Below are 24,513 nucleotides of genomic sequence, written 5' to 3'. Positions count from 1 at the left end.
CAGACTCCTTTGGGAGTACGTGCAGTTGCTGTTTGAAGGAATCAGAGCTGTGAAGAAGGGGGTCCTATCCATTTAGCCATGAAAGTCACAGTCCCTTTGTCTCCTTTGACATTTTGCTGAAACAGTCATTTTTCCAAACTCCTATCATCACTTGTAACTACATCTACAAGAAAAGAGATCCTCTAGCAACTTGACTCTGAACATATTTAAATATGATACAAAATCAGATTTTCACCCTCTAGTTTATTATTTATTTTTGTGAAGTTAAGGTCCTCAGCCTGAACTCTGTGCATTTGGAGTCTTCCCAAAAAGAAATGTTGTTGCACATGGCTACATTAAATTAGCAATTCATTTAAAAATGTTTAAGCAGATGAAACCAAAGTGAAAGCATTGTGAGTGCGTGTAATATCCATGTTTTGTGTAGCTTTTCTATGAAAAGGAAGTAGGAACTGAAAATAGATCTTTATTTAAACTGGGGAATTACATGAACAATTTAGTGCACGAGTTACCTAAACTTAAGCAAAAAAGTAAAATAGCATTTCCCTGACTGTTTCTAAGTGTTTTTGTTTCAAAGAAAGAATGATTTAGATAGGATATTCTGATTCTAGCACTGCATAAATTTTGCCCATAGAGAAACATTGAATTACTTTATTTTCTAAGGCTCTAAAAAATTTAAAGAGGTTAGATTCCGACTAACAGTGAAGTACTTAACAGGCTGATGTTTAGAGTGCAGAAAGGAGGAGCACGTTTCTGTGCATGTGTGAAAAATACCCAGCAGCCCTGGAGACGGGGCAGCCTTATGTGGTAGATGCAGTGAGGCACCCATCCCACCGCCACTGATCAGGTGACTGTAGATGTCCCAACACTAATGGACATGGGCTGCAAGTGCTCTCATTCCCCACTTGAGCTTGTGGTATTCAAAGGAAGACCCCGGGAGGAGAGTATTCCCACCCTTCTTGGTTGAGGGAAGGTCTGGGCACAGTATTTAATGAACTTAAAATTCTATTTCAGCACTACCTAAAGTGTTGATCTGTATTTCTGCTAAATAATGTTACCTATCGAAAGAACTATAACCCCACAGATAATATTACAAGACTCCTAACGTGATGAGATTGCTGTTATATCTGAATTTATGCAAATTTATGATTGAATGATCAGTGTGATATGTGGGATTAGCAATTTTAGTAGTTCACCCAGAATATTTTGGAGTTGGCATGATAGAGCATGTAGCTGGAGGCATTTGTTTTTATTCTCCTCTCTTTTTAAGGGATTGCAGGTTTCCCAAGAAGTGAGAAAAAAGCAGCCTTCTTGGCCCTCTTATCCTTTCTCTTCCCTGTATCCGACAGTTCATCAAGCTGTTGAGTGTAGAAAGCATTATGTGGAAGGATGTCCCTGTTGGAAGAACATTTGTTCAAAAGCATTAATGGCTGATTGTGCTTCAGGTCCTGTGGGGTTTGCAGAATGCAGAAACAGCATCATTCTCTGTTGTTCTCTGGCCTACAGAAGGGAGCCGCTAATAGTTCTCACATGTTTGTGTGCATGAGAATCACTAGAGATCTTGTTAAAAATGAGAATTTGAAAGCTACATTAAAGCTTCCTTCCCCCAAAGATTATAAACCTGGGGTCCAGGGAATATTATTGCGTTTTACACTCCATATCTACACCATTGGTACTCAGTCTTGGCCATGTGTCACAACCACCTGAGGAGTTAACAGATAAATGAATGAAGAAACATACAGAGCACAGGACCTTCCCCCAGAAATTCCAGCTCAGATGCTCAGGGGTAAAGCCCACCTGCATTTCATAGAAGTTCCGCCAGTGTGTCTGCGTATGGCCAGGGGTGAGAAAAACTGCTCTGTGATTGGCGTAAATTTAGAAGCTCTATGTACAGGTCCTAAAATAAAGCTAAGGAAGGAGAGAAACATTGACTGTGTACATTACCAAAGAATTCCGGTGGGAAGTGGAGGGAGGATATCACTTTAAACATGAAGTATATGAAATTAAGTCTGCAGCTAAGAAAATACTTTTCCACTTTTTATTCAGATATTTTATTTGTGTGTATGTATAATCAGTTCGCTTACGCCCTGCCTAAGAATTCTCGTTACATGAGAAATGTTTGCTCCTTCCTCTGCTATTATGATGACTTCTTGCGTATAAAGTTCTTTTTGGGGTAATACCACTGGACAGAGAATCATAATCTAGTGGCCTGAAAAAGTTAAAGCATTCATTAAACAGTGGCGCAGCCTCCTCAGTCCTCCGCAGTGCCGTCTGCGTACAGTGGAGTGTCTGCCATGATGCCTTAACCTTGACTAAGGAAATGGGGACGCTTGTCCTTGTTTCCTAGCTGTCTAGAAATGACATAAAAGGTAGAATCCTTTTTTTCTTCATGTGAAGCTAGATTTTCTGAGAGAGAAATTGAAGAACCTAATTAGCTTTTAGGCCAGATTAATAGAAATTGGAGTTATTACTGAATAGATCCATAACACTTTAAAATAGATATGTAGGTGTGTGCAGCTACACTGTACATAATCATTAGCGACATAGACTTTTAATAACCTTTTTAATTAAAAAGAATGGTATGTTGAAATTTACCATTCCATATTGCTAAGTTGAAATGCTCCCTAAAGGACTTCAGCCATCTTTTTATTTTTGGGGGAAAGAAGTGATTTTACATTGTCATCATGATGTCATCATCATTGGTATTGTCATTATTTCTTTTTATCTGAAAATTGGTTGAAGTTTTAAAATGTCAAGAACAGAAAAAATGCATAATTCTCTAAGGTATTATGCCCAGTACAACATAATATTTTCTGATTCTTACCTTGTTGCATTCAATGCTTTTTTGTTATGCAAATTTCAAAGATTTCCCTGTATCAAATACATTGAAAATCTTTGCATACTATAATCTTTTATATATAGAAGTCTTTTAGATGAATATGGACATATAAATGATCAGATTTTACATTTGGCCTTTTCTATTTTTAACAGAGCATCAAGAAGAAAAATACAAACAAGCAGGAGATGAGCACCTACCTGAGGTTCATCGTCTCCCGCATGAAGGAGAGGGTGAGTCCTGTGCAGGGGTCTTTCAGAGTCTCCCCAAGTGTGTGTTACTCTGGTTCATTCTTTAAAAGTTAATGACTGACAGGCAGCAAATGTGTGTAGAGCCCTGTAAAGGGTGGAGACTGCTGCTGTCATGCTGCTTTTGTGCACTCAATAGTTCTATAGAGGCTTTTACATTATTTGCTCTTTGTTTTTAATACAGGCGTTTCTTTAGCTGCATTAGATTAGAAGCATTTATATTTTTAAATTCCATTTATCAGAATGAACATTTTCATTGATAATTTGTGTTTAAAATGAAATTAAATTTTCCAAAACTCTTCTTTCTATCAAAACTTAGAGGAATGCCACGTTAAACTATGTAGTGTATGCACATTTTTCTCTTAAGTTCTAGAGTACTTGTTGTTTAGAAATTGATGTTTTACCTGTCTCTCCCTAGCCGCGTTTAAAACTGATGTCTCTAATGACGTTTCAGGCTATAGACCTTAATAAAAAGGGGAAGGACAACAAACACCCGATGTACCGGAGGCTCGTACACTCAGCAGTCGACGTCCCCACCATACAGGAGGTAAAGCTGGCCTGCCTTCCTGCTTCGGAAACACCCCATAGCTCCCAGATGACCAGCGACTTGGAGCTGAGTGCGATCCAGTTACCATTCCTCCTTGATAGTGTGCCTGCCCATTCTCTTCCTGCAACAGAAAGGCGCAGTGAACACTGCCGCTGTTTGAGATCTCACGTGCTCGCTCCAGTGCAAGTTAGGGTCATCTTTTAAACGGCCTGGTTTTAAACAATCTGTAGATTAATGATACTTGTTGATTAAAGAAAATGTGTTCTAGCCTGGTCAATTTAATATTTCAGATGTAGAAAATTCATATCTGGATGAGGTGTCCTAGTTTTAGCAGTAGTAAAGGAAAAACTAGAGCATAGAATTGATCTAAAGTCTTGGGAAACAATGAAATGAACTTGAACAAAACAAAGATTATAATTAGAAAAGTTAATTATTCTTAAAGTGCTTAATTTTACCTACTCTCCCTGAGGATTCTTAATGGGTTTGCTAATATTTAATTACAAATTACAATAAAATCCAATAGAATACCTTGACATGTTTCCAGTTTCCATAATTCAGTTAGCTGAATTAATATTTCCATACCTTACGTGTCATTTTGAAATTTTAAAAGCTAATGATTGGTTACAGTAGTTGATAGGGAGGTTATAGGAATCAATTTAAATCATCTTACAGGTTTCCTAATCCTCTTAGCTGCTGAGAAAGACTAAAGGTGTATCATTTCAGTGGAAGAAGAGGGGAAAGGAAGGTTGTTTTCTTCAAGTGGCTGGCAAATCCTAGAATGAAAGCAAGCACCCAGATGGCGTAGCCTCAGCCACAGCCTCTTTGCCTGATCTTCTGAAGAGGGATGAAGAACCCAGCTGCCTGTCCTGCCCCCGCCTTTGCTCATGTGGCTTCCTCTCCCTGCATGGCACTGTCCCAGATCCCCCCAGTCTGATGCCTCCCGTCACAGGCATAGAGAACACCAGTAAGTTGATGGTGTCTTGGCTGTGTGCTTAAGCAAGTGCTGACCCTGAGAAAAACACTGAAAAGAAAATGAAGAGAAGACATGATTTTTATGCTTTCAGGAGCTTACAGTCCAGGGCATGATGGTGCAAACATCAAAATCACAGAAGTGCTTTGGGAATGCTTGGTGCAGTTGTCCACCTGGGTGTATGTGGGGTCACCTGGACACTGCCACCGCCTGAGCATCCTCAAGCCCAGTACAATCAGAAATTCAGGCTGGAGCTTGGATATCAGTGTTTATAAATAAGTCCTGTAACCCTAGATATCAGACAGGAGGCAGGCACCTCCAGCCCGGATATCTGGGAAGCCTGCGTGAAGAAGGGGCAGCTGAGTTGGGTGTTGGAGGATTTTGATAGAAAGGTGCATTCTTGATTATTCTTTGGAGTCCTCAGCATTTAGAAGCCAAGCTTTTTTCAAGCTGATTGCCTAAGAGTATCACCAGGATAAGAAAATACCTCTTGGCTACTTCTTAGGAAACTTTGTCACATACCCTTCTTCCCAAAATTTTGCCTCCCCTCCAAAAAAACCTTCAAATTTCCTCCATAATCCTTCCCTTTGGCAGCTAAAGGCAAAGCTACAGAGATCCAATGATGGAAATCTTTACATACACTGGTCTAACACAGAAGAAACCCTAGCATTGCCTTGGTGCACAGAGAAACATCTAGGACTTTATTTTTAAATTGTTTATAAATCAGTACCTAGTCCTAATTCAGAATTATGAATGTATCTTTTTCGTAGTTATTTAACTGTCATAGAGGCTAACAGTTCTTTTTTTTTTTTAATCTTTATTCTCCTGTGTTATAAAAATGGTATGTGTGTAGTTAGGGTCTTATCACACACATTAACCAAAGCTTTCCTTATTTACAAAGCTTAGCAGCAGCTCCTATCGTTGTTGCAGAATAAGATGTTCAGGCTGCAGAGTTCACACTAGTAAATTAATATAGAGGACAACAGCGGCCACAGGGCATTGGGCCTACCACGCTTCCCCATTCTGCCGGCTTCTGACTGCAGGTGGAGTCGTGGTTTCCTTTACGTGCATTTCATCAACACCGTGGGACACAGGAGTCGTCAGAATGTCATTCTGGAAACCCCTGATAGGTCCCACACTCTGACCTTAATGGCAGAATGCCAGCAGATATTTTGCCTAGTAACTGTTTTTGCTGTCTTGTTTTTTGCCTTCTGCAGAAAGTGAATGAAGGGAAATATCGAAGTTACGAAGAGTTCAAAGCTGATGCTCAGCTACTTCTCCACAACACAGTGATTTTCTATGGAGGTTGAATATTTTTCTTCTTTTATGTGCATTTTTACTTACATACATTTACATTTCATGTTGAGAGATATCTTTTATAAAGCATTACATTAAAAAATTAATACTTTAATGACTTATAAGTAATAATGTTAGGGTTTAAACTTAAAAATGTTTGGTAATACAGTCATAGCTTATAGAATTGACTGGCCAAAAGCAAAACTCTAGTACACTAAATGATGAAACTATTATTTATAGTTTTATACAGAAACTTATAAACTTAGTTGAGAGGTTTGTTAGAAATACTTTGGTTAATTCCCATCGTTTCCCTGTTAAAATCCCGTCATTCAAAGGTAAAGAAAGAGGCCGCTCCTTACCTGTAGAACCAGTGTTGCACTGGATACAAAATTAAAGCTGCCGATAGAATTTTATTTTGCTGCCTGAACTATATTTAAAATATACAGTTTCATTTTAAATGGTGTATGTCCACTTTTGTCAAACTGAAGGAAAATTTAGATGACTGTATTAATTTTGATAGTCTTGTGTTTCTAGATTACTGGTAATAGATAATATCTATCTTTAATTACAGCAGACAGTGAGCAAGCTGACATAGCAAGGATGCTATATAAAGACACATGTCATGAGGTACTATCCATGCCTAATAATTAAACTCTTGCTGTATTCCAAATTAACTTATTTCAGAATTCCACTCTTGTATACATTTTAATTTTGCCATTTCCTTTGAATATAATTTTATTTCCATGTCTAACATACATGGGAAATAATGGAAGTAGAAAGGAAAGAAGTTCTTGAAGAACTATTCTCAAAGAAGTCCTGGGAGTTAGATTTAGTTACTAAGTAACTTGTATAAAGAATGTTTTCTCTTCTGTAACTACCCTTAAGAGTATTAGTTACATAATGCATGTAAGTGTGTTGCACAGGGCAGACACTCAATAAATGTTACCCTCTTTGAATGAAAGATTCAAATTTGAGTTCCTATTAGACTACACAGGCAAAAAGCCAGCTAGACAACAAAGTTCATATTTATACAATAAATGGAATACAGGTTTCCCTTACTATCAGAAAGTTTGAGTTACAGCACTTTGCTTTTATGAAAGACCTACATTAGTACCTGTTTTTGCTAACACAAAGAAATCTGAAGAGGATTTTTGCTTTTACAGAGAAAAGGTGAAAATAACGTTTAGCATGTTTCTTTTGCCGCAAGCCCGTATTGAGGCAGCACGTGCAACGAGCCGTGGGAGTGGCGCCGCCATGCTCCTTCCCCAGGACCTGCACTCAGCAATGAGGGTCACAGCTTTGAGCTGTGTCTCTGAGCATCTCTGCTTTAGCTCAGTTTATTTTGGTAGATTATTTTTTCAGTCTGGGAATACTCAAAAATTTTTCCCATGTAAATTAATGGTAATTGCTTCTTCACTTTACGCCATCTTGGCTTAGGAAAGGTTTCCTAGGAAAGCTCTACTTTCAGATGGAGGGGCTGTACATATTAGGGTTTTTCTTGTGGTATTTCTTATTTGAAACACTCACCTGTAACCATAGTATCTTTGCAGAAGTGTCTCAATTTGCATAGCAAGTTTTGTTTCTTGAATTCATTTCAGATTTGACTTTCGTTTCTTTATTTGTTCAACAAATATTTATTGAGTGTCTGCTATATGCCGTTTGATCTGTTAGGAGGAATAAAATGTGATCCAAGGTACTTGCTTCCTGTTCATGGAGCTGTGTTCTGAAGAGGGAGACAAAAAAAGAAACACACAAAATGTGTTTCTTTGTAAGTTGTAAAAGACTGTTATGAAAGAGAACAAGGACTAAAATGGAGAATGAGGTAAAGTAAGGACTGCTGTTATTGGTAGTGGATATTTGATAGGGGTAGATCAGGAAGACCTTTCTAAGGAAATAGCATTAATCTGAGTGCTGAACAGTGGAAAGGCACCAGCGAGGCTGGGAAACAGAGGTCAAACATGCCAGCCTGCTCAGGAATTTGTCTTCTGCTCTAAGTGCAGTCTGGGACCACAGGGATGGTTCAGACAGCAAAGTGGCAGGCTCTTCCAGTATCATTTGTTGAAAACTTAAAAATTTGTTTAACAATTTAAGTTTAAAAATTCAAGACTATGTACATGAAAGAGAATGTTAATTTATATGAATCTGTTTTATATAATTTAACGCACGTATATTTTATGTAGGCTAAAATAGTTGCTTTTCTTTTTCAGCTGGATGAACTACAGCTTTGTAAGAATTGCTTCTATTTGTCAAATGCTCGTCCTGACAATTGGTTCTGCTATCCTTGTGTATGTGAAATTTTGTGATTTTTGTTTTTGCTTCTTAAGTGTGTGATGTACTGCCCTAAGGAAGTTTGTTTCCAATTTGCTTAAAGATTATAATCCTTGCTAAATAATCTTTTTTGTATCATGGTATATATGGTTTTAATGAGTATAGAAACTGAAACATGGGGAAAACACTTGAATCATTATCCATTTCTGGCTTTGAAATGAGGATCTTAAGAATAAGAGTAAACACTGGGTCCCTCAATATATGGTAAAGTGAACTTTTGCTTTTCCTCTCGTTCTTTTACAAGAAATCTAAGGCTTTATATATATTTATAGCTGTGCAGTTTCCCCTAAAGTGGCATGATTTCAAGGAGGGTGCTGACAAGAAGCCTGTGGGTGTTCTGGGGCAGCCCCCAGTGACTCAAGTGAAAGAGGCCACTGGTCTTAGAGAGGTGCTATGCTTCTCAGGCACGTGAGGGTCTCGTTAAAATGTGGATCACTGACGCGGTATGTCAGGAGCAGGCCTTAAAACCCTGTTTCTAACAGGCTCTTAGGTGTTGGATTAAGCTGGGTCTTCTGCGGACCTGTTTTCACACGCCCTTGGTTTCGGGGACTGCCTCATTCCAAGTGCTACCAGCTACCAAGAGAATATTTTTCCTATCGCTACTGAGAAATGAACATCCATATTGCTAGTCTTATGCAAATGTTCATTTTTTGGTGTTTTTCTTGAAGGTAAAATTAGTTCCAGAAAAAAAAGTTCTATGTGTTTGGGAGTTAGAAAAGAAATATTTTCAAAATAATGGATTATACTTGACTAAGTAGTTAATGTTAATGATATACTTGTATTTGATACTTTAAAAGTAATTTGACACGGTAAAACATTTTATTTCCAGATACCTAATCATGAGCTGGTTTGGGCTAAAATGAAAGGTTTTGGATTCTGGCCAGCCAAAGTCATGCAGAAAGAGGACAATCAAGTTGACGTCCGCTTCTTCGGTCACCACCACCAAAGGTAATTGTGGTCCCGTGCACAGCAGTCACAGCTGTGTCTGAGGAGTCCCGGAGAGTACACAGTCTGGCTGTTTCCAGCGTCCTGGGGGCTTCTCCATCAGAAACAGAATGAAGTATTTTAAATTGAAGAAAGAAATCAGCACATAAGTGGACTAGGCAGCTGACAGTGATTTCTGTAAATTGTATTTCTAAATTTAAATTATATTTAAATTGTTTACTAAACGGGACAGTTTCAGTAGCTGACACTGTTGAACTCAGGCATGTTAGCACTGGGACTGATTTCCTGATGGCATTGGTGTGGAACGGTTCTCAGAATGTGCCCATTCATAGTATTGTAATGACATTACAGTTGTTTCAACCATCTTTCCAAGGCTCTGTTATTAAAATGATAGACAAAAATAATCAACTCGAGAGTAGGGCACGTCAAGCCTTGATGTAAGAAAGTATGTGAATACCTTACATGTGCATAAGAATTATATGCATCTAACTACCAGACATTGTTTCCAATATAGATTTTAAAGTTTCTGTCACTAGGGAGATGTATACAGCAAAACTTAAAAATTTACATTTTCATAATATAAGAATATATATATCCAAAGAGTAAAACCTATTTTTATTACTATAAAATTATTTTTGCATTATTATTTCATACAAAGACTTCTGAACTATCCTACTATAAAATTATAGCTACCTCCTTCATTGTGATGTTAAGGCCTTAACATTTATTGAACATTGAAAATTAAGAGCATAAAGCATTGACCTAAATGATGTTATCACTAATAGCATCACCTATAAAAATGTGCGCTCAAGTTTTGTGAACTATCATAGGACTCGGAGATTGATGAGTCTAACTAATCAAGCTATCATAGGAATAAGAATTTACACGTGATTGGGGGGCGGGTTCATTTAACACAGATATTAAAATAAAGGAGAAAAGTGCCAAAAGTCAGTTACATGATCTAAAAGTCATACTTTGCAAGGATTTGAATTTACAATGCCTGAAGCATCTTCTGTCATGCCTGGAGGGTGAGGCCTTGTGCAGTTGTCATTACTGTAAGAGAAGCTACAGAATGCAGGACTTTATTCCTCTCCATGGTGAGTTTTACTTAGTCTTCATTTAATTTAAATAGAAGTCTAGTTACAAGAAAACTGTGAATAGCATAAATTTCAAAAAGAGTTCTTTCATAGATAGATGCACACTTAGCTGACACTGTTATCATGGCAAGAAACATTAAATAATGATACCATAATTTACTACAAAATGAATGTTTTAATTGTATGGTTATTAGGTGGTAATTTTTAATCTTCCATGCTCAGTACATCACTTTCAGTTTCTGTTTCCCGTCGGAACAGGTGGGGAGGCCGTGCGCACTCCGCAGGTGGGTGAGGATGGTCTCTGAGTCGATACCAGGAAGACCGAGGGGTGATGTCTGTCCTCGCACTTGTGTCTAGTCCTGGACAAGTTATTTGGTCTCTCTGAGCCTGTTTCCTCGCTTGTAAAATAAGGGCCTCGACAGTACCTATCTCATAAGATTTTTTGTACGGTTTGAAGAAATTTTTACATATGAAGGCTTAACCACAGTCCCTGACATGGAGCAAAACTCAGAAGAGGTTAGCATTGTAATACAAATATGCAAACAACAGGGAAAGTTGGATTCAGTTTTTTCAATTTCATTAAATAAAATACGGTTAACTTGGAAAAAACAAAGAATTCAGTTATCTTTTTAAAACCATACTACTGGATAAGAACAACAGATAATCAGAATTTTTTGCCTATATTTTTTTCCATTCCATCAATTTTCAAACAGCTTTATATTATCTTTGACCATGAGTGATTTTATGAAGAATATGAGTTAATCTATGTCATTCAGTATACTAGGAAGAAAATATTTTAAAAGAATATTTGAGCTAATCTACTTGGGTCCTTAGACTGAGTTTATCACCTGAAGAGAGAATTAAAACACAAAATACGTTTCCAGAGGTTTTTTTTCCCCCTGACACTTCTTATTTCCTGGAAGATTTTTATCTAAAATATTTGGGGTAGGTGGGGTTCTAAGGACTGCACTTTAGAAAATAAAAGATCTACAATTTTATGATTAATCGAGAACCTTTTCCTTTACCTTTCCCGTCTACAGTGTGCCCAGTAAGGTATTGAAGTGAATGATTGAAGAGGACATACCTTAAAAATTATGCTGTATCATATTAGAATATTTGATTTATTGAAAAGCAAACTTTATAAACTTATAGTGATGACTTATAGTCGTCACTTAAGCAACATGTTTACACCAAGAGGAGATGACCAATAAGGGCCACCAGTTGCAAGTCTCCTTAATAAATATATATAAATCTATATTTCTTTACTATCATCACATTTTAAGTGCACAGGTCAGTGGTATTGAATACATCACATTGTGTGCAGTGATCACCACCAATAAATGTTCTTCTGCCAGTTCATCATCTCTTTACATGTAGGTGGGAGAAAAAAAATTTTAAACAAATAAATGGTTTCAAACTAGTCCCTTCTCTGTGTTCAAAACATGCTGCTCTCTCCCTGGACCCTGAGAAAATTGTAACGCTACAGGAAGAAAGACGACTGTGATCGTGCTCAACGTTAAGTGGGATTTTTGTGGAATTGGCAAGATTTTGCCTGCCAGTGGAAAAAAAGCGGTTGCTAAGATCTGATTACGTCAACAGGGCTAAATCTTTTTGCTTTGTGTACTTGGGGGATGGGATGGCACAGGCCAGGAAGAGCTGGTAGAAAATCAGATGCAGGCAAGAAAGAAGTAGAACATTTTGAGTTAATTTGCCATCAGGTCACTGAGCTGTTTTTTCCTGCATGTGCTCAGAGCATTCAGGGTTGATAGATGTGTAGATATAGCCAAATTAGGTTATACCTCTTTTTATTAGACTCACTCTAAATTGTGGGGTTTTTTGCCTTTTTTTAATTTTTATTTTCTTATAGATCAGATTGCATACCCAGTGAACTGAAATCTGATTATCTATAGTAATGGAGTTGATGAAAAGAGAACAGGAATGTGTGTATGAAATGCACTGAGACTTAATTAAGTCTCATATTAAGAATAGATGTGGGGGCTAGCCTGGTGGCACAGCGGTTAAGTGCACACGTTCCGCTTCGGTGGGCCGGGCTTTGCTGGTTCGGATCCCAGGTGCGGACGTGGCACTGCTTGGGACGCTATGCTGTGGGAGGCGTCCCACATATAAAGTAGAGGAAGATGGGCACGGATGTTAGCTCAGGGCCAGTCTTCCTCAGCAAAAAGAGAAGGATTGGCAGCAGTTAGCTCAGGGCTAATCTCTCTCAAAAAAAAAAAAGCAAAAGAAGAATAGGTGTGAATCAGCTTTATTATAGCCAGGGGATAAATAGGTAATTCAAGTTAAGGGGAAAAACTGCTCTTAGAACTCACAAGGTCCTTCTAGGTAATCGGCACTGCTTGTAGCAGGAGCCTCTCAGAAACACCTGCTTTTAAATGTGCACTAAAACACTGTTACTGATTGCCTGGCACATAATAGGCTCTCGATAAATATTTGTTGACTGAAAGGGTAACTATAATAATAATGCAAGATCTAATGGTGAGGAACTCTGCCACAAGCAAAGTTTCGTTTGCACTTCTTGCATTAAAGTTTAGTTTTACAAAGTGTAGTTTACGAATCCCCTTGACTACATGCTGCATTGCAGGATTGTTTCTCAGTCATTTCTGACAAAAATGTAGGGTCCTTAAAGTCAGAGACAGCATGCGTAGAAGTGTCATCCTAATAACTGGGCACAGTGAGTGCCCTCACTGGACTCCAGCCGTTAGTTGACAGCTTACTGTAACCCCGTCTGGGCAGCATCTCCTCCCGTGGTCACACAGGCAGTAATACTTGAAATCAGGTGGGCCCAGTTCACTGCCATAGCTTTGTGGTGCCTTTCACTGGCGCACAGTGAACAGTTGTTGAGTTGATACAGCATTCTAGATGGATGCTAATTAAAGTCCAATCAAGTGATTAGCGCCCAGGAGAATTCTCTTGAATTTTTAGGTGTTCTTTCCAGTAAAACCAAATGGTTTTTCATTCTCTAGTTTCAGATCAATATTACACATAATTCAGACACACTTACAGCTGCATTCGTGGTTGAGCACTCGGTTGCTGAATGGCACCAACACTTCTTTGTTTGTCTACCATGGTTCACCTAATGCATAGGGACGTAATCTAAATATAACTTACTAGGTGAGAGCTTTTAGATGCCCTCTTACGTGTGTGTGTGTGTGTGTGTGTGTGTGGTGAAAATTTCTGGGCATTTTCAAATGATTCTGTGGTGCTAATCTGGAAATAGCTAGATTTTGAATAACTTAATATTCAAAACAGCAAGGGGTAACATTCTGAATAGGACTTAACTGTGATAAGCTAAGCTGGTTAAAGAAATTTGTGACAATTCTGAGGTATTTGTGAACCTCTCCAATTCTGAGAACTTTGCCTTGATGACTGTGAAAAACAAAAGTTACCTCACTTATTTTCTACTTGGTAAGAGTCTTTGTTCAAGCTGTAACTCACAGCCTCAGTAGATGGAATTGCCACAGATTGGACTTGACAATGGGTAGAGTCCACTACCATTTTGGAATTTTCTGACAATGGCTTCATTGTTCTCACAGGGCCTGGATTCCTTCTGAAAACATACAGGATATCACAGTCAATGTTCATCGGCTGCACGTTAAGCGCAGTATGGGGTGGAAAAAGGCGTGTGATGAGCTGGAGCTGCATCAGCGTTTCCTTCGTGAAGGAAGATTTTGGAAGTCTAAGAATGAGGACCGAGGGGAGGAGGAGGCAGAGTCCAGTATCTCCTCTACCAGCAATGAGCAGGTGAGTGGTATCCCAGAGAGAAACTACCTGTCAGTGTTATTTTAACTGTGAACATTGTTAGTGCACACTCCTGACTGTGATGAGACTCTGACATTTCTCTTTCCTTTCATATAAACATTTGTAAAGTGCTCTGCAAAAGAAACCAATTCAAGTAACAAACTGATAAGCCACGAGCAACCCTGATTCTGCCAGTGAGAGAGTCAGTGCCTTGCTCCTTCCAGAGGCACCTTAGCTCTGTAAATGTCTGCACCAGAGCAGAAATTCAGTAAGTGTAGCTGTGTGGTTTTGGATGAGCTAAAACAAAAGGGAGCCACTTACTCACTTCTGACCTGTGGGTCCCTGGCTAGTATTTTCAGCAGAGAAGTGTTTCATAACGTCTGGAATAATATGCTGTTACTGTTATGATGCCCACAGCTAAAGGTGACTCAAGAGCCAAGAGCAAAGAAAGGACGACGTAATCAGAGTGTGGAACCCAAAAAAGAAGTAAGTTGCCCACCTTGCAGTGTCCAGGTGGCATTGAAATGGGAAATGTTTTCAGTTATGGCCAAGACAGATGCTCCTGAAAGTGAAATGCCTTGCCGTCAATCAGATAATATCAATCATGTTTGAACCCAGTCTCCTTCCTGCTGTTATGTGCTGTCGCTTGATTGACACATGCATACTGAGAGTTTCTGTCTCAATTTAGCATCTGCTGGCCAAGTCTGCCTAGGTGGGGGGCACTTTGCTGTGTTTCCTGGACCTCTTATATTTTCTCATAGCATTATCAAAAACAAAGGGTTTATCCAGTAAATCAGTTAGGCCAGCATTTAAAAACTGGAGGAAACTATGGTTAAGCTCAGCCTTTCTAAATTATGTAATCCATGTATGTTTTAAAACCAAATGTAGGGGCCAGCCCGGTGGCCTAGTGGTTAAGTTCACATGCTCCGCTTCAGTGGCCTGGGGTTCACAAGTTTGGATCCTGGGCGCAGACCTACGCATCATTCATCAAGCCATGCTGTGGCAGTGTCCCATATATAAAAAAGTAGAGGAAGATTGGCACAGATGTTAGCTCAGGGCCAATCTTCCTCTCACACACAAAAATTTTTTTAAAATAAGTAAAAAAATAAAACCAATTGTAAATCAGGGCATAGTGCAAACACATGTTCAGTGAGAAATGGCTTAGGATTTTAGGAAACTTATTAATGAATCTAGTCCAAAGAAGTGACTATAAATTGATAATGATTTTATATTTTATATGGTAATTTTTTTGTTTAGTCTATTTTAAAAGCAAGACCATGGTATTGTTATGTAATGAAATTGTGAATGAAGTTCCTGTTAAAAATTATCGTAGCTATTAATTGCATGGGTTTTTTCATTTTTTTGTTTATTTTTAATTGTGGTAAAATACACATAACAGAATTTACCATCTTAATTGCATGGTTTTTTAACGACAGTTTATTATATGGCTATTTATGTATATCACTGTGTTTTTATCCTGATAGAGCTTGTTCTTGAACTGGTGGCTTACATGGGCTTGTTTTACATCTAAGCACTTTCCTTATCTTTTAGGAACCAGAGCCTGAAACTGAAGCAGTGAGTTCCAGCCAGGAAATCCCCACAATGCCTCAGCCAATCGAAAAAGTTTCAGTGTCAACTCAGACCAAGAAGTTAAGTGCCTCTTCACCAAGAATGCTGCATCGGAGCACCCAGACCACCAGTGACGGAGTGTGTCAGAGCATGTGCCACGACAAATACACCAAAATTTTCAATGACTTTAAGGACCGAATGAAGTCTGATCACAAGCGAGAAACTGAAAGAGTTGTACGAGAAGCTCTAGAAAAGGTAAAGCAGCCCCACAGTGGGCGTTGCCTTCTGACACCCGGTGGGATCCGTGTTCCATAGTAGTTTAGTGTCTTTCACTTATGCATCAAGCAGGTCGCTGCTTTTTAAACCTAGGAATATAAGAAATCATCTTTTGTAATATTTCAGTTAATAATAGTACTTTTCTCACCAGAATCTTTTACAGCTCTTAATGAAATAAAGGGAAGAGGCACAACATTTAAGTAGAAACTATGTCTGAAGGTTGTAAGTGTAGCTGTTTGTGTACATTGTGAGCCGACATACTGTGGGTTAACTTTTTTTTCATTTCAGCTGCGTTCTGAAATGGAAGAAGAAAAAAGACAAGCTGTAAATAAAGCTGTAGCCAATATGCAGGGTGAGATGGACAGAAAATGTAAGCAAGTAAAAGAGAAATGCAAAGAAGAATTTGTAGAAGAAATCAAGAAGCTGGCAACACAGCACAAACAACTAATTTCTCAGACCAAGAAGAAGCAGTGGGTAAATATCAAAATTTTCTTAGAATCCAGTCTCTGAAAATGTACCACAGGTATGATGAAAATCAATTCCGAAAGATATAAGTGGCATATGCAAAAATTATCCCTGAAATAAATGTGAAATTGTGAACTTTAAATTTTAAAAATTTATTAAAAGTCCTATAATCTCTCAACTCCAGATCCCACATGACTGAGTGTTGCTCAGATTATTTTGTAAAATTGAGATTATGACACTTTAGTACATAGCATATTTAGTGCAACTAATTTATATAACTTCTCCATCTATGCAAGTATTTTATTTTGATTAATTGGCTGGCCCTGACTTTTGCTTGGTAACTCTTGATAGGTAATATCTAAATTGTGAGATTGTAAATGTAAATATCACGATAGCAAATTAAGGATTTTCAGATTGTACTGCTCTTGACGTTTATACATTAGATTCTATTTAGGAAATGGATTGCTTTTACTTTATATAGCGCCTTCTCACTGGTCTCTGACTCCACTTAGAATCTGACAGTTCACTTTTATTGTGTCCTGTTTGTGACTCTTATCTCCCACCTCCACAGATCTCAGTTAATTGTCAGCGAAAAAGTTTTGTTCCCAAAAGCACGTAACTTGGTTTTAATTTTAGTGAATTACTATGTGAAGTTTTGTGATTCTTCATTTAATCCAGACTACATTCTGAAGACAGTCTTTATTTATTTTTTTTTTTAAGATTTTATTTTTCCTTTTTCTCCCCAAAGCCCTCTGGTACAGTTGTATATTTTTAGTTTGGGGTCCTTTTAGTTGTGGCATGTGGGACGCCGCCTCAGCATGGCCTGATGAGCGGTGCCATGTCCGCACCCAGGATCCAAACTGGCGAAACCCTGGGCCGCCGAAGCGCAAACTAACCACTCGGCCACGGGGCCGGCGCCTGAAGACAATCTTGAAATACATGTAAAGTAAATATTTCATGAGGGAAGGAAACATTATAAAAGTTGTGATAAAGAAAGATTTGTCAAGAAGGAAAAGGGAAATGTAGCATATAATTTAGAGGACTCTACAAAGATAGTTTGATAGGAAAAAACAGATGAATAATGAATTAAATATCACCAGATAGGAATTAAGGTGTGCTGAAGATAATAACAAGCACACTGCCCTAACACCATGTCCAAAATTCAACCATCACATAAAGACAAGAGGAAGCTAGAAAGTGGACACTAGATTTATGAGAAGAAATCCCATGAGTTTACTAAAGAATAAAGGAAATAGAAGAGAAGGCTATAATAAAGAATTATAATAGCAGCTTAACTTCAACAACATACAAATTCTCTGCTCCTTTACAGTTCCCTCCCCACCCCTTTCAGTTCTTGAAGTCACAAAATTACATCTTTATATAATGTGTGCCTGAAACATAAGTTAAAAATTCTTTTAAATGCACTAATACCTAAATTATGTGGAAAACACGATTTGGAATTACAAGTTGAATTTATGGCAATACTAGTTTTTATACTAATAACTTTTTTCTTTAAATCTGTTAGTCCCTTAAAAAACATAGGGGCCGGCCCAGTGTCATAGTGGTTAAGTTTGTATGCTCCTCTTCAGCAGCCCAGGGTTCACGGGTTTGGATCCTGGCCGTGGACCTATACACCACTTACCTAGCCATGCTGAGACAGCATCCCACATACAAAATAGAGGAAGATTGGCATAGCTGTTACCTCAGCAACGGTCTTCCTCAAGCAAAAAGAAGATTGGCAACAGATGTTAGGGCCAGTCTTCCTCACCAAAAAAAAAGAAGAAGAAGTACAGTACAAGCCATCATTACAATAGTACTAGCTTTTATACTTGCCTGTGTATTTACCTTTACTGAGACCTTTCTTTCTCCATATGGCTTCAAGGCTTTGTCTGGTGTCCTTTCTTTTCACCTTGCAGGACTCCTTCAAGCATTTCTTGCTAGGCAGGTCTAGTGGTCAGGAAATCTCTCAGCTTTTGTTTATCTGGGAATTTAAATTTTTGTAGGATTCTTTGGTGACAGGTCTTTCCTTTTAGCATTTTGAGTATATCATCAGCCCACCGTCTTCTGCCTCAAGTTTCTAATGAGAAATCTGCCGATCATATATTGATGATCCTTTGTATGTGACTGTTCGCTTTTGTCTTGCTGCTTTCCTGATTCTCTTTTTTTTTTTAATTTTTTTAAAGATTTTATTTTTTCCTTTTTCTCCCCAAAGCCCCCCGGTACATAGTTGTGTATTCTTCGTTGTGGGTCCTTCTGGTTGTGGCATGTGGGATGCCGCCTCAGCGTGGTTCGATGAGCAGTGCCATGTCTGCGCCCAGGATTCGAACTAACGAAACACTGGGCCGCCTGCAGCAGAGCACGCGAACTTAACCACTCGGCCACGGGGCCAGCCCCTTTCCTGATTCTCTTTTAACTTTGGTTTTCAAAAGTTTGGTTATAATGTGTCTCGACATGGGTCTCTCTGAGGTCATCTGACTGGAGTTCATTGAGCATCTTAGATATTCAGATTCACTGTCTTTCATCCGATTGGGAGGCTTTCAGCCATTATGTCTTCACATAACCTCCCTGCCCTTTTTGCACTCTCTTCTCCTCTAGGACTCCCATAGTGCATGTCTTAGTCCACTGGACCGTGTCCCACAGGGCCCTTAGGCTCTGTCTGCTTTTCTTCAGCCTTTTCCCTTCCTCGGACATTAATTTCTGTTGTCCTGTCTTCTGCCTGCAGAAATCTGCCTTTGAATCCCCCTACTAGATTTTTCACTTCACTTAATGGGCTTTTCAGCTCCAGATTTTCTTTTTACTGATATTTCCATTTTGTTCCCACACTGTTGCCTTGGCTTTCTCCACATCTTCCTGTGAGCATCTTTAGTAGCTGTTTCAAAGTCTTCATCTAATGTGTTTGTCATTAGAGCCTTCTCAGGGGCACTTCCTGTTGATTTACTTTCTTTCCTTTGAATGGTCATACGATTCTGTTTCTTTGTATGCCTTGTGATTTTTTGTTGAACAGTGGACATTTGAATCTAATAATGTGTTAACTCTGGAACTCATTTTCTCCCACTTTTCAGGGTTTGCTGCTGTTTTTGAGGGGGTTGTTGTGGGCTGTCTCTGTGAGAAGGATCAGCTGAGGTGTGAACTAAATGAATGTCCTTACATCTTTCCTGAGCCTTCCCTGGGGCATGCACATTCACTTGCCGGTTCTCCCCTATTTGCACTGGGCTCCTGAAAGGGGCAGTTACAGGGCACTGGCCGCTTCATTCTCCTGGAAGGCATTTCAGCCCCAGGGGAGGGGGCTTGTGACAATTGGGGGAGGTACAACAACAATGGCTGCCCACCTCTTTGTCTGCACCTCTGTGATCAGAAGCAGCAGGCAGCACAGATCCCTGGTATTTGGAGGAGAGGGTCCTTTCTGTCCACTGTGTTCTGGCTCCCAGAATATATGCACAGCTGCCTGTCCTGGGGCTGGAGGATGGGTAACTTCTGCTGTGCTGAGAGCTGAAAGTGACCGAAATTAATCACAATGTACGGTCCAAGCCCTCAGTAGACTCCAGAGTTCCACAATAGTTACGTTAGACAGATTCTACCAGTGCAGTTGATGTCCAGGTTAGGGTTCAGTGCTTTCTGCTCCACTGCCTTCCCAGAATCTTCTCAAAACCTTTTAAAGAAAATAGAAGTTAGTTATGTTTGTGTGCTGATGGGAATGGCCTAGTGGAGATGGAAAAGGTTGATGTGGTGCTAGGTAAGCTCAAATTCGCTGATAACTGACGAGTCCCATTGTTTCCTGCTGTTCTGCTCAGTACGTAAAACATATTCTGATGTTCTTGGTGATATTATCTTAAGGTTGAACCAGAAAGAAGTCTCCTATTTTGACTAGTTTTGTGTGCACGTAGTCCCAAGCTCAACCCCTGGTCCTGATTTCTCGTGTGCAGTGCTACAACTGTGAGGAGGAGGCCATGTACCACTGCTGCTGGAACACGTCGTACTGCTCCATCAAGTGCCAGCAGGAGCACTGGCACGCCGAGCACAAGCGCACCTGCCGCCGGAAGAGATGAAGGCGGCTCTTCCTGGGAGCGCCAACGACGACTCTTCTCAGACACAGCGGTTTTTGTTTCCAAGAAGCCAAAATTGTTTAGAATTTGCTTCCCATTTTGCACCAGCCTTTAAACACTTTTCGTGAAGAAATTTTGCACAGTAGTTTAAATCTTTTGTTAATGCTCCTCCAGAGTTTTTCAGGGGGTAAAAGTAACATCAGTGGAGGGTATTATTTTAAATAAACTTTAGTGAGAATTTGTTGCATTTTCAGCAAATTTTAAAACATTTTTAGGTTTTACAGAGATTTTAACCTTTAAACAAAAGATCTTTAAAAAACAACAGGTGAATACAAGTGAGTTTAACAAAGAAGCATTTAAAGTAGATCTGAATGTGAGAACTGTTTCAGAAATAAAACATACTACCTTGATGTGAAATTTATTTCTTAACCTTGTTGAGCTGGTTTTGTTCAGCTTAATTTACTGTTTAAAGGCATTATCTATTGGTTATGCCAGTGGGTATATGATTGAATTTAGGGAACAGGGTTGACACAGCAGGTGCTAGTCCTGCATATTTTTTCGTAAATATTTCCCAATTGTGTTTTTCATTATTTCTTTTCAATATATAACTTTTATAACAAATTATTAGCTTTGATCTTGTAGTTTAAAATTGCAGGGAACTGGGGTAATCTTTTACTGAGCTGGATCTTAGAGAAAATGAATATTTAAATTTTAAAGTTTGCACATTTCATCTTTGTCCTAACATGAGTGCTTGTATCAAGATAAACAACAAATATAAAATAAAAAGCCAAAAACTACCTTTATCCATACATGAAATTATAGATGAGGCATACAAATTTCTTTAATGCTTCCCTTCCCTTCCCAAATACCATCTGGTTGCCTGTTATCTGGTGTCACCTCGGATATTTTAAGTTAATGCTAAAAGGAAAGAAAGCACTTAAGTTTCACAGAAGCCGTTATGTTTGTAGTAATGGGTCATTGCCTACTAATGAACTCCATCACTGTACACAGAATGAAGAATAATGCATGTTAATTTTCTTGTATTAAAGATGCCGTGATTTGTAAAAAGTCTGTATTTTGCGGAATGTCTGGATTAAGAAGCATTACCAATAGGAATGGATCGATAGTTGAATAATGATTTTTTTATACATAGATATATAAAATATAGCCAGGAAAACTTAAATTACTTTTTTTTTTAAAAACCTCACAATTTATGTTTTTTCAAAGGCTGATCTTAGACCAAGTCAAATTGTCATTTATCATTTAGTTATTTTTAAGACTAGAGAAATAATTTGTAAATATTTATTTAGACCTTTGATATTTATTAAAGCAATTACACACAATGGAAGTGAAAGAATCAGGAGAAAAACCTTTTAAAAAGTTTTCTCCGGGTTTGTCAGGGTCACTCTAAAGATAAAAATGTAACTAAGTCTTCTGTGAAATAATCATCCATCCGATCCTGATGCTGTTGCAGATGGTGGTGACACAAGTTAATCAACGAGCTACTGCCCAGTGGTGTGCAGTGGCCCCCTTTCAACACCAGACCTGAACCGGGCAGTGACTTGGCGTCTCCCTCCCTCCTCGTTGCTGTGTGCTTAATTAGTGTTGCCACGGTGCTGTGGTCTGATTGAGGCGTCGTAACCAAGAACACTTACCTTCTCTGATTGTTTTTCAAGTTTTAAAACTTCGATCCACCCCTATGAGAGCAAGTGATTGTGGAAATATTTTTGGTGTAAAATCATTCCAGAGTATGTACTATTTAACTGATAGCTGCATGAAAGTAAGATTTGTGTTACTTTGGCTTTTTTGTCTCCGTTGACACGGTTGCACATTTCCAATTTACTACAGTGTGAAAACTGTGTGTAAAAAAAAAAAAAAAACAAAATTAAAAAAAGAGATTGTGGCCTGGTTTTGTAAAAGTTTTAGGTAAAATTACAATTGATTGTTTTAGGAATCATAAAAATTTTTCTGCAAATCATAAAGCTATATCAAGGTGTTGAGCTTAGCCACTATGCACATTGTAATTATTCATTGTGGCTGTCCAGTTCTATGATGCATTCTGGCATTTTGTAAGCTGCTCTGACTAGCAATATATAGATTCATTTAATGTGTTAACATTGGTTAATAAATGTATTTAAAAAGACCAACTTTAATAAATTGTTGATTTAGTGCATTCCCCTATACCAAACCAAAGACAACCATATCACATGGTGATCATATACTATGGATTATCCGTTGGTGACTGTTTAACTTTATATAAAATCAGTGTGGTAAAAATCATTCATTCACCTAAATGTTTGTTTAGGTTGAATTTACTTTTACCAGCTCTCAAAAAAAAACAAAATACTCTCACCAGTTCTTTAAAAATTTAGGTTTGTTTGACTATAAAGCCCATTTTCATAACTCTTATGCTAGGCTGAACATACAGATAGAAAATTACTGAATAAACATTTGAGCTTAGTCAATATCAATTTCAATACATCTAGAATCAAGCCCATCGTCTCTCCCTGCATCACTCCACGTCTCTGCACCGTTCACATGGTGCCAATCTCAGTTCAGGCCGCATCACTCTCCTGACCAGACCATAACACAGCAAGTGGCTCAGCCCTCTGCCTTCCATGTCTAGTTCAGTGGTTCTCAGACTTTTACATCAGGATCACAGAGGCGCTGGTTAAAACATTGCTGGGCCATGCCCCCAGCATTTGCATTGCTAACAAGTTCCCGTGTTGCTGATGAGGCTATCTTTTCATAACCATTGCTTTATTCGTGAAAATAAAAGTCCACATACGTGTAGATGCACAAAATATGGTGCAGAGAATTTCAGTATTTTACAGATTCCTAGGGCCCATCTATAGACTCCCCACCCCCAAAAGGATTTAGGTCTCTCATGTTAATCCCTGAACCAGCAGGATTAGAGAAGCAAAAATATGATGGGTAAGGAGGCAGATGGAGTCCAGTTACTGTAATCAGAGGCTATCAAACTTGTGTGCACACAGACCACCTGGGGATCTAGTTAAAATGCAGAATCTGAGTCAGCAGGTCTGGGGTGGGTGGAGCTGATTCTGCCATTTCTCCTAAGCTTCCGAGTGATACTGGCTCTCCAGGCATCACAGCTGAGTGGCAAGGTGTTAAAGGGTATGTAAATTGACAAAAGGCTAACTAGTACTGCACTAAATCATAAATCACATAAAACAGTTAAATGGAGACAATGTGGGGCACCTACGTAATTTTAAATTTTCTGGTAACTATATTAAAAAGTAAAAAGGCACAAGTGAAATTAATTATATTTTTAATATGTCCAAAGTATCATTACAATAATTAATATAACGAGATATTTTACATTCTTGTTTGCACTAAGACTTCAAAATTCAGTGCATGTTTTGTGCTTTCAGCATGTTTCCATGTGGCCTACCGGCATTTCATTCACAGGGGGCTGATGACTACCCATATTGGACAGAGCAACCTAAAAAAGAAGAGCTTTGTCTTACCAGCATGCACCCCCATCAGCACCTTATCTGTAGTCAGTATTCATTCAGCAAATGTGTATTAGAGGGAGTATGTGATTATCTAGGAGCTGACAAGAAGAAATTAGTTTTTGCCAGAGTTTGAGCTCTCTGAGGGTAGGCTCTTGGTCTGTTGCTGAATCTGAGATTTGAGAGTTTGGAAATTATCCAGTCAACAAGTTCTAAATTGACATTTCAATTCGGCAGCCCTGGGAAGTCTGGAAACCTTTGTCTAGTTGAACTTCTTAACCTCATACTGGAGAGAAAGCTGAGACCTAGAGCCGCTCAAGTTCGAGAACCACATTCCTAACATCCCCTCTTCTACAGCCTGTCGAAGACTAGGTGGCTTAACAAAATCTTGCAATGATATGAAATAGTTGCTGCCCTCCAGGAAGAGGGCAGAGTATAAAGTGAAGGTGTAGAATGCTAAGGAAATTCAGAACACACAGTGTAAACATCATTAATTCACTCATTTAACAAATATTTGAGCTGCTACAGCATCTGTGTCAGGTGCTGAGTATATAATAATGAGAACAGACATTTCCTGTCCCCATAAAGCGTACATTCTAGAGGGTGTCAAGCAAATAACTACAATGTTTTACTTAGAAATCAGAGTTAGGTACAAAGAAGAAAAATA

General features: G+C 38.7%; 1 protein-coding gene across 51 annotated transcripts in view; it reads left to right on the top strand.

Annotated features, from left to right (window-relative positions):
* ZMYND11 (zinc finger MYND-type containing 11) overlaps nt 1–22,520 on the top strand; it is a 116,232-nt gene extending 93,712 nt beyond the window's left edge. For 35 of the 51 annotated variants that reach the window (XM_070254691.1, XM_070254708.1, XM_023631892.2 and 32 more), the window contains 11 exons: nt 2,989–3,066; nt 3,536–3,628; nt 5,816–5,903; nt 6,466–6,521; nt 8,102–8,179; nt 9,052–9,170; nt 13,816–14,023; nt 14,438–14,506; nt 15,572–15,844; nt 16,154–16,339; nt 20,254–22,520. In XM_070254691.1, the coding sequence (XP_070110792.1) occupies nt 2,989–3,066; nt 3,536–3,628; nt 5,816–5,903; nt 6,466–6,521; nt 8,102–8,179; nt 9,052–9,170; nt 13,816–14,023; nt 14,438–14,506; nt 15,572–15,844; nt 16,154–16,339; nt 20,254–20,376 (1,371 nt within the window). In that variant the 3' untranslated portion in view covers nt 20,377–22,520. 51 annotated transcript variants of the gene reach the window in all.
* Nucleotides 22,521–24,513: the final 1,993 nt, after the last annotated feature.

Source organism: Equus caballus, chromosome 29 (assembly GCF_041296265.1).
Source record: "Equus caballus isolate H_3958 breed thoroughbred chromosome 29, TB-T2T, whole genome shotgun sequence".
Taxonomy (NCBI): domain Eukaryota; kingdom Metazoa; phylum Chordata; class Mammalia; order Perissodactyla; family Equidae; genus Equus; species Equus caballus.
The sequence above is the reverse complement of the archived record's forward strand: the minus strand, read 5'-3'. Positions and strand labels throughout refer to the sequence as shown.